We start from the raw sequence: 9,330 nt of genomic DNA, 5'->3' as shown, positions 1-9,330 counted from the left end.
GGCAACGTTTTTGGACTGTAAAATTAGTTAGGATTTGTTCGAGATTGAATTTAGAGTAGATTGCAACAGGTTTCATGTTCTAATTTGAAAAAGAGTAATCGCGATTTGAAATTTTCCGGCGAGTTGTCTTGTTTTCCAACGACGGAGATCGAACTTACTTTTGGTCAGGTTTTGTACGGAATTAATTTCTGAACATGTTGCAACCGATTTCAGGTCCTGATTCGTAAGAACGAGGGAGTAATCGGAGGTCAAAGTTTTTCCGGCGTGGTTGTTGTATTTTCAGAGGAACAGGAAGGGGTTCAGAAGTTCAGGGGGTTCAAAAAGAAGGGTGATGTGGCACTTAACGGAGGCCTGACGTCAAAAACTAACGATATTCCCTTTATTAGAAAATTTATAAAAACTGGATCCTTTAAATAGACGAAAACTAAATAGTTCCCATTTTTAGGAATTTTATGTAAATAGGTTACCTTTTTATGTATTTTTCCCTATTTATATAGATGGGTCGTTTGATTTTTAACTTTTGTAATTTTTTATCATGCATTTTTTTTATAGTTTCTTCTTGGAAAAAAAAAAAACTAGAGTAACTATATATGTGGTAATCAATAGATTTGAGCTTGATAATGGATATAATGATGAATTTAGATGTGTGTAAAGTGGGTTTGTGTGTGTACGATGGAGGTTGAAAGAGAATATTGCAAATTAGATTTTAACATATGAAAGGGACCACACTTACTAAATTACAATTCAATAATATATATTTATATTTAATAGTTTCTCTCTTGGTGTTGAATTGTAAATAATGAATCGTCTTTAATATTTAAACATGATGAGTCCATTTTGTTAAGAAAATAATTTATGATGTTAAATTGACTTTGAAACTTTTGCTTTGTCTTCAATGTCTTCGACCAACCTTTTCTTGAATTCTCAACAACTTTGTAGAAAACGAATCTCTTAAACTTGATCTTCTCTTGCAACATGAATTATTTGAATGCATCTTTGAAATCCTTTTACCTTTTGAGCTTCGACATCTTGAACTTTGAATGTCGATTTCAACTTGATGTTGCTTGAAGAATCTTGAATTTCTTTGAATTCGAAATGCAGAAGCTTGGTTATCTTTAAATTCTTTGTATTTTTTTTGAAATTGCGGGGATTCTTTTAAAATGCGAAAGCTTGGTTTGACTTCAAATTCTTTGAATTTATATGGAAGGTGACCAGTTAGGCTTGGTTGATTTTGTCAAAAAAGAAAGTTGGTTTTGGGGGTTCATTGATGGTGATTGACCTCAATGCTAATGGTTATCCCCAAGGTTCAACGAATGAATGAAGTATTTTGAAATTGCGGAAGCTTGGTTTTGAAGTACGTTTGGTTTGACTTTGAAACTTCATTTCTTGATCAACCTTTTATTTGAATCAACAATCATCTTGGAGCATTTTATCTTTTGACCTAGTTCTTGCTCTCCCTCAAACAAACAACTATCTCAGTGCAACTTGTCATTTGAACGAAATCTTCTTTAATTCTTGCTCCCCCTCAATCAATTAATTATTTCGGCGCCTTTTATCAGTTACACAATTCACGTGTTCTCCCTTGCCCCTCCTTGATTAAACAATCTCTTCAACATTGACTAGTTGTTTGAATCTCATTAAAACATTAAACAAACTTGTTATCATCGAACAATCTTCATTTAATCTCAACCTGTCTTATCATCAAACACTATACTATTTTTCCTTCTTTAATTATTATTATTTATTTTATATTTTTAATTTTTGCAAATTAGATTTTATCATATAAAAGGGTCTTAGGGTATTTATACATTCATTCCTATTTTCACTAATACTCCTTCCACATTTGCTACATAACAATTCAACGACATATATTTATATCTAACATATGTGACATGTAATGAAAAGGTATTGCATTGAATAATATGTGATCTAGAGGCTGTGAGGATTATGTTTAATTTGTAAGGGCTTTTTTAATTAGTAAAGGATGTTTATTATCTCGGTATAACACTAATTGATTATTTATTTTGAAAATATATTTAACATGGATGTAAACTCATCTTTAAATCTCACCCTTGTCAATACCCACCTGTTATGAAGAATAGTTTATTAGGATGGAACACTTAAAATGAACATCACATGGTAATGCATGGGTCTTAAACAAACCAACCAACAACTGGACCACAAGGTCATGGTCATGTTTCTTGATTCACCAAATCCGTAATCAGAAGCTTAACCATCTCGTCTTCTTTACATCTCGCGCCTCGTTAGCAAGTTACAAGTCAGAGATCGAAATCAACTATTTTATAGTGTTGTCTGTAGCATGTTACGGCACCCAGATGTCACAATTGGCAATGTTACATTTGAGTGATTATATTTATATAGTATATCTTCTTCATCATGATATCCCACAATTTGTTTCTGCATATGCTTATACCTTAAGCTAAACCAGAATGATTGTAACTTATAATATGCAGAGAAAGCAAAAACAACTCAATATCAACTCACCTTTGCTCACAAAGAAAGCAAACAACAAAAAAGATGTAAACTACAACTTGTCACATAGTTGACCCATTCAGAAGCACCTTTATAGTTATCAGCTGCAGTTAACCAAAAACTGAAAACATCTCTTTCCCATTTGAAAAGATTCATGGATAGTCTTATAATGATTCTAGTAATTACATTGCAGTTTGTATTTCTCAATAGCCAACATCACCCTTTGGATCCCCTGAATCCTAATGAAATATCCAAGATTCAACATATTGTTACAACTTCTCACCTTGGCTCTCTTCCAAATCTCAACTTTCATTTTGTTGATCTTGATGAACCTGAAAAAAGAGACGTTCTCCAATGGTTATTGTCCCACAAACAAAACCAATCTTTTCCATATCGTCGAGCAAAGGTAGTGATTCGTGGTGGCGGTCAAACCCATGAAATCATTGTAGAGTTGACCAATAGTTCCATTATATCAGATCATGTTTATAAAGGTGATGGTTACCCTCCATATACATTCAACGAGCTACTTCAAGCAGCAAGATTGCCTTTTAACAATTCTCAATTCAAAGACTTGGTTTCACAAAGGGGCTTAAACGTGTCAGAGATCACATGTTTTCCATTCACTATAGGATGGTTTGGAGAAGCCATCACTAGAAGAGCTGTAAAATTATCGTGCTTCTATCGTGAAGGTACAACTAATGTATTTTCAAGGCCTATTGAAGGTTTAATCATTCTTGTAGACATTGATTCAATGAAAATTCGCAAAATCGTAAATAGGGGAAAAGCTCCTTTACCTGGAGCTGAGGGTACTGATTTCAAACATTCTGGTGAAAGGCCGAGTCCTATCCCTTGTAACAATTCAAATAGATCATTTATCATAAACGGCCACAATATCAAGTGGAAGAACTGGAAATTTCATTTGGGATTTAATGCTCGGGCTGGAATAATCATATCAACAGCATCAATCTTCGATGCTGAAAAAAGTGAATGGCGCAGGGTGCTGTATAGAGGGCATGTATCAGAAACATTTGTTCCCTATATGGATCCTAGTAGTGAATGGTACTATAGGACTTTCTTAGATGTTGGTGAATTTGGTTTTGGTAGATCTGCTGTAACACTTGTGCCTTTGACCGATTGTCCAAGTAATGCAGCTTATATTGACGGATATATGGCTGGGGAAGATGGCCTACCTCAAGAGGTACCCAGGGCAATCTGCATTTTCGAGAGGTATGCTGGGGATATTGCTTGGAGACATACAGAAGTTGGTATTCCAGGAAAAGTGGTAAAGTTCACCACCTTTCTAAGCTTTAGGAGGGTTGGACATGTTGGGTAAAATGTCAAAAAACAAGTTCCGGTTAGATGTGCTGGGCAAATCTTTGTACAGAATTCTGAATTTTAATGTGAAAAACTAATGGGTCAAAACAATTAAGAAAACTTATGGGGTTTATGCACTAATTATACACAATCTGAGCAACTTCCGACCCATGTGACCCATTTACCTTCTAGTTATTCAAAACTGACCCGTGAGACCCATTAAGATCAATCCAAATGGGTCAAAATTTCCACCTCTACTTTAGTCATAGTAGTCTATTAACACGATATTTGTCTGTATAGATAACAAGTGGCGAGCCAGAAGTTAATCTGGTAGTCAGAATGGTAGCAACAGTAGGAAACTATGATTACATTCTTGACTGGGAACTCAAACAAAGTGGATCTATAAAAGTTGGGGTGAGAAATCTAAAAATCTATAAGATTTGGATGTTACATTTTCCTATTTAACCATGATGAATAAGACCATCTTTATCTTGCAGGTGGGACTTAGCGGTGTTCTAGAAATGAAGACTACGACATACACAAAAACCGACCAGATCAAAGAGGAAGTTTATGGGCCTCTGGTGGCAAGCAACAGAATAGGGAACAACCATGATCATTTCATAACATACTACCTTGATGTTGATATTGACGGCGAAAACAATTCTTTTGTCAAAGCAAAACTAAAACTCAAAAAAGCAAAAGCTTCTCCAAGGAAAAGCTACTGGAGAGTCGTTAAAGAGACTGCAAAAACAGAAGATGACGCACGACTGAAGCTTGGGTTGGAAGCGTCAGAGCTATTACTCGTGAACCCAAATAAGAAGACTAAGTTGGGAAATGATGTTGGTTATCGGTTGATGGCGGGACAACCAGCTGTTTCTCTACTATTGGACGATGATTACCCGCAGATGCGTGCTTCCTACACCAAGTATCAAGTGTGGGTGACTGCTTATAACAAGTCCGAGAGATGGGCTGCAGGATTTTATGCTGACATGAGTACAGGAAAAGATGGCTTGGCCATTTGGAGCAATAGGTTATTATTCTTTTTCTAATAAATATTTCATACTTAAATTAAACTCAAGTTTCTTTAGTTAATATTTGTATAATTTCGGTGACTGCAGGAACAGATCAATTATGAACAAAGATATAGTTTTGTGGTACACTGTGGGCTTTCATCACAGCCCCTGCCAGGAAGATTTTCCAGTGATGGCAACACTCACCAGTGGATTCGAGCTGCGGCCTATTAACTTCTTTGAAAGAAACCCATTGCTCAAGAATTAAGCAGAAAATACTATCATTAAAACTTTTAGAAATTTATACTTGACGCGGTAACCTCATACCCATGGATTGGTAGGTAATAGTTATGAGTAACACTTGAAAATTTTTCATTTATATTTTTGTACAGTAAAGCAACATATCTGTTGATAATTGTCCTAATGCGCTACATAATGTTCCAGAACTATTGAACCTTGTTAATCCTGAAAGTAAAACGCAAATATGTTAAGTACCTCGAACAATTTGAAGCAGCTTCTTTTTCGGTTTTTTTTTTAATGAGTTGATAATAATTGCTTAAGTAAAAAATTGACCCTGGAAAGGATTAAATGCATATAATCACTAATAAGTGTGCCAACCAATCGAGTCTATGAATCTCAAGAGTATTCCTGCCTATATAAAGGAAAACCAATAACAAAATGATCAAACGCCTGTAAGTAATAAAAATTTGACATAAAAAGGGCTGTAATGTCACTGTGTTACAGAATATTATTATAGTATATGAAAAACTCATATAAAGAGACAAAAGGTCAAAGTTTGAAGGATGAGTGTTGACAATTTAGAATTGGATTGATTCAGGTTACGTAACAGGTCAAAAGGGTCAACTGAAATATTAGCCAAATCGGCCAAAGGGGTTGGAAGTCGCTCAAAGTTTACTTCGAATGCATAGACTATGGGAATTGAGGCAATATCCCTCAAAATATGTTTAGCAATAGGACTCAACCTGAAATTCCTTACCACTACACCATTGATGGTAATTCTCTAAAAGCTCATGGTTTTCTTCTTTTGCAAATTCTATCATCTTGGGAACGGGATTCATAACTTTAGCCAACTGATTGCCTTTTTTTCGCGATCTTTAATCATAACTGTTGGTGCATCTTCACTCCAATCATGTGTCACATATAACAAACGAAACCCATTTTTTATTTTTATTTTATGTATTTATCATTTTGATCTTTTTTTAAATCTTAATTAATAATTTGATATACTGCTCTTTTTATTCACTAATTTAAACATCTCTACCTAATATACTTATAATATCCTTAAATCTCAACCACTCATTTTTTTTTCCTTCCTCAAATCTCAATCACTCAATTTTTCTCTCTTATTCATAAATCATTTTATTTCTTTAATTCATTCAAAATCTTTTATCTCAAAAATTATATATCGATAAATTATAAAAAATTGTATGATTGTTCTTAAAATTTTATGCTCTTTCATTCGATATATTTTCAACCAATTTTTAAATCCGAAGACGAAACCCGTACAACTAAGACATTTGGCTATCATACTCTATGACTTGACCTATCACTCACATCATCTCACTGTCACAACGCGCGGACACTCTTTTTTTTTTTAAATGTCCAAACGCTTACTCCCATTCCAAAGTTTCCGAATTAGCTTTAGACATAATAAAGGGAAACAACATATATAATGGGGAATACTATATAAACCCTCAACCCTATATAATGGTTGATGACTAATAATAGTCTAATATCATGCTACTAGATAGTATGTCATTTGATTTCCTTGTAGAACTCTCTTTGGTTTATTTTTGTTACTTTAAAAACCTATGATGAATAGCGTTACTGGAGATTAGTCAAAGATATATTGACCCTGAATCATAGATTGAAGATGGTGACGTTATAAGAATTAAAAATATATATATATATAAAAAATAACAGGTACCATTTTCTAATACATGATCCGTGTCCTCTTATTTTGCCACGTACATTAAATTACTTCTTTAAACATCATGTCCTCAGAGTAAGTAATGTGCATCCCATATTGTAATATGGATCAAGAAAATGAGTGTTCTGGCTACAATGGGCAAGAGAACAATCGATAATTTGTATCAGCTCTTTTCGTTGGTAAATATCGGCTTCGGTTCCATTGCACCTCCTCCTTTGGCTCTAATCGATAACTTGCATCGGTTATATATATTGGCAAAATATTGTCGTCTCTGGTGAACGTTGGGAGAGTGTTACGTGACCTTTTCTTTTTTAGTAGTGCCAATTATTGTCATTTCTCCGTAAACCTAATTTTTTTTAATCGGAGGTTTTCGATTTTGAGAAATATTGTCGTTTTATAACTTGTATAGCCGAAATTTTTGAGGGAATTGGATTTCGTGAAAGAAACTGGAATTTAAAGGAATTAGAATCTAAAAGTATATATATTTTTAATATTGTCGTTAATTGCATGTATGTGATTAGCTCGGTAGTGTTAACTTAGCGGTAGCATTGGCGAAAATTTTCTTTCGTGTCGGTGACAATATCGTTGAACAGTTGCCGGTTTACATTCGATGATAATAAAAAAAAAATGTTCGCAAAGTTAAGAATCGAATGATCCATGACGTAGCTTGGCAGGTACACCTTCATTTTTGGTGAGTTTTGACATGAAACTCAACCACTTTCTTATTGATTGTTGAGTTTGCCAAAACTTACCGAAAATTGTCATCGCAACCTTGCGCTCATTTTGATTTAATCACATTTTACCTAGCTAGGACTTTCCTGCGGTGGGTAAATTGAGTTTGGTATGGCACTATAGCCAATGAGGCTTCTTTGTAGTGCAACTATTAACTTGTTCTTTTAAGAAATAATTTACACAAAAAATCAGAAGGCACAACTTCGGTATATATTGGTCTACGATTTTATTCACTAGTAGCTACATTAAAGTTCAAGGATTATATATATTAATTAGAGAGCAAATGTACTGGACACCACAAAAGTAACGCTACATAGAAAGTAGTAGAGTTTTAATTAAACTTAGTAACCGTCTAGATCTAATCTTGACAAAGTAAAGTACTAGTAGTAACTGATGGGTTAATTAATTAAACATGAGTGAAACGCAGGTAATCCTTGTTAGATGGAAGATCGGCCGTCTTAAAACCTTTGGGGAACATTTTCTTAGCTTCCTCATTCGACACACTTGGAGCTATCACGACTGCTTCCCCTTCCTTCCAGTTTGCGGGTGTCGCGATTTTGTGCTTGGAAGCCTTGATCAACGAGTCCAAAGCCCTCACCACTTCATCCATGTTCCTCCCCGTGCTTGCCGGATATAAAAAGCTCAACTTTATCTATACATATATACAAAACCAAACTCATTTTTAATTCATTAAGGTACAAAGAAAAATACACCAAAATTAATTTAATTAAATTACCTTCTTGTCAGGACCGACAATGTGGAGAGCACGAGATGGAACAATATTTCCCCAAGAATCCTTCTCATCTGGATCAACCATATTCAGCTGTTTGATAATCTCTCTGTCTGGATCAGCAGCAATTGGGTATGTTACCTTTTTTCCATTCTACACACCAACACCCACAAAATTCATCATGCATCATTTTCTAGTACATTTTAAGTTAATTAAATATTACTATTAAGTTAATATAGACATACGTTATAGGCTTCAATATCTTTGATCCATTCCTTGTGAGACTGAACATCATCACAAGACAAGCCCAACAACTTGACACCCCTTTGAGCAAACTTGTCAGCATAGGCAGCCATGGCACCAAGCTCAGTGGTGCAAACCGGTGTGAAGTCACCAGGGTGCGAGAATATGATGGTGAAGTTATCACCAACATAGTCATGAAGCTTTATTTGGCCATGAGTTGTGTCGACTTTCAGGTTTGGAAGTGAGTCACCTATTGTAAGCCCAGGCATTTTTGTTTGTTTGATTATATATTTTCTTGATGGATGGATGTTGAATGTTTGGATTGAGGAATGTGGGAGTATATATGAAGTGGGGAATATGTAGTGAGGAGTTGGAGACACGTGTCATGTGATGGTAAACGTGGCTGCTTGATATGATGCCACTTATTTAACTGGCATCACCACGTCTTTGATAGTTTGAATATCTATGTTGCCAAATGGTCAATGACATGCAACAGACTTTAGTTACCTAACTTTATTATCGTAACCATGTTCAAACCACGATCATTTATGAAATCCTAATTGACAACAACTTAAATTTTTTTATCTGTACTAAATATACTTATTTTTAAAACATATCATAGAGTTTCTTAGTATGTGATTGTAATTATAAAAACTAACAATACCCACGTTAAACAAAAAAGTTTGAAAGTGTAAATACTCATTAAGCAGATTTATATCCAGGAATAAATAGCTATCATGAAAATATTAACTGTTTTTCAAATAGCATACATAATTATTCCAAGGTACACAGGTCACCACCAACATGATGAGAGCAAAAGAAATTATATTAAGGCAAATTGCCTGATTACATAAACC

The 9,330-nt window shown here is 34.5% G+C and overlaps 2 protein-coding genes across 2 annotated transcripts; one reads left to right on the top strand and one right to left on the bottom strand.

The window, feature by feature from the left end:
• Window positions 1-2,647: 2,647 nt before the first annotated feature.
• LOC122585778 (primary amine oxidase 1) lies at window positions 2,648-5,263 on the top strand. The gene is made up of 4 exons (XM_043757902.1): window positions 2,648-3,775; window positions 4,108-4,221; window positions 4,305-4,837; window positions 4,926-5,263. The coding sequence occupies exons 1-4, from the start codon at window positions 2,648-2,650 to the stop codon at window positions 5,083-5,085; spliced, it is 1,935 nt and encodes a 644-aa protein (XP_043613837.1). The 3' UTR covers window positions 5,086-5,263.
• A 2,643-nt stretch (window positions 5,264-7,906) lies between these two features.
• LOC122586097 (1-Cys peroxiredoxin PER1) lies at window positions 7,907-8,742 on the bottom strand. Its single transcript, XM_043758204.1, has 3 exons — window positions 8,476-8,742; window positions 8,237-8,383; window positions 7,907-8,152 (listed from the first exon to the last, which is right to left on the bottom strand). The coding sequence occupies exons 1-3, from the start codon at window positions 8,740-8,742 to the stop codon at window positions 7,907-7,909; spliced, it is 660 nt and encodes a 219-aa protein (XP_043614139.1).
• Between the last annotated feature and the right edge of the window lie 588 nt (window positions 8,743-9,330).

Source organism: Erigeron canadensis, chromosome 1 (assembly GCF_010389155.1).
Source record: "Erigeron canadensis isolate Cc75 chromosome 1, C_canadensis_v1, whole genome shotgun sequence".
In the NCBI taxonomy this organism is placed as follows: Eukaryota; Viridiplantae; Streptophyta; class Magnoliopsida; order Asterales; family Asteraceae; genus Erigeron; species Erigeron canadensis.
This window is presented reverse-complemented; position numbering and strand designations above follow the sequence as displayed.

Excerpts from the sequence above, each read along its gene's own strand:
- LOC122585778 (XM_043757902.1), top strand. The coding sequence starts at position 2,648 with ATGGATAGTCTTATAATGATTCTAGTAATTACATTGCAGTTTGTATTT. Across the intron at positions 4,222-4,304 it reads GTGGATCTATAAAAGTTGGG|GTGGGACTTAGCGGTGTTCT; the intron begins GTGAGAAATCTA and ends TTTATCTTGCAG. Across the intron at positions 4,838-4,925 it reads TTGGCCATTTGGAGCAATAG|GAACAGATCAATTATGAACA; the intron begins GTTATTATTCTT and ends CGGTGACTGCAG.
- LOC122586097 (XM_043758204.1), bottom strand. The coding sequence starts at position 8,742 with ATGCCTGGGCTTACAATAGGTGACTCACTTCCAAACCTGAAAGTCGAC. Across the intron at positions 8,384-8,475 it reads AAGATATTGAAGCCTATAAC|AATGGAAAAAAGGTAACATA; the intron begins GTATGTCTATAT and ends GTTGGTGTGTAG. Across the intron at positions 8,153-8,236 it reads TTGTCGGTCCTGACAAGAAG|ATAAAGTTGAGCTTTTTATA; the intron begins GTAATTTAATTA and ends ATATATGTATAG.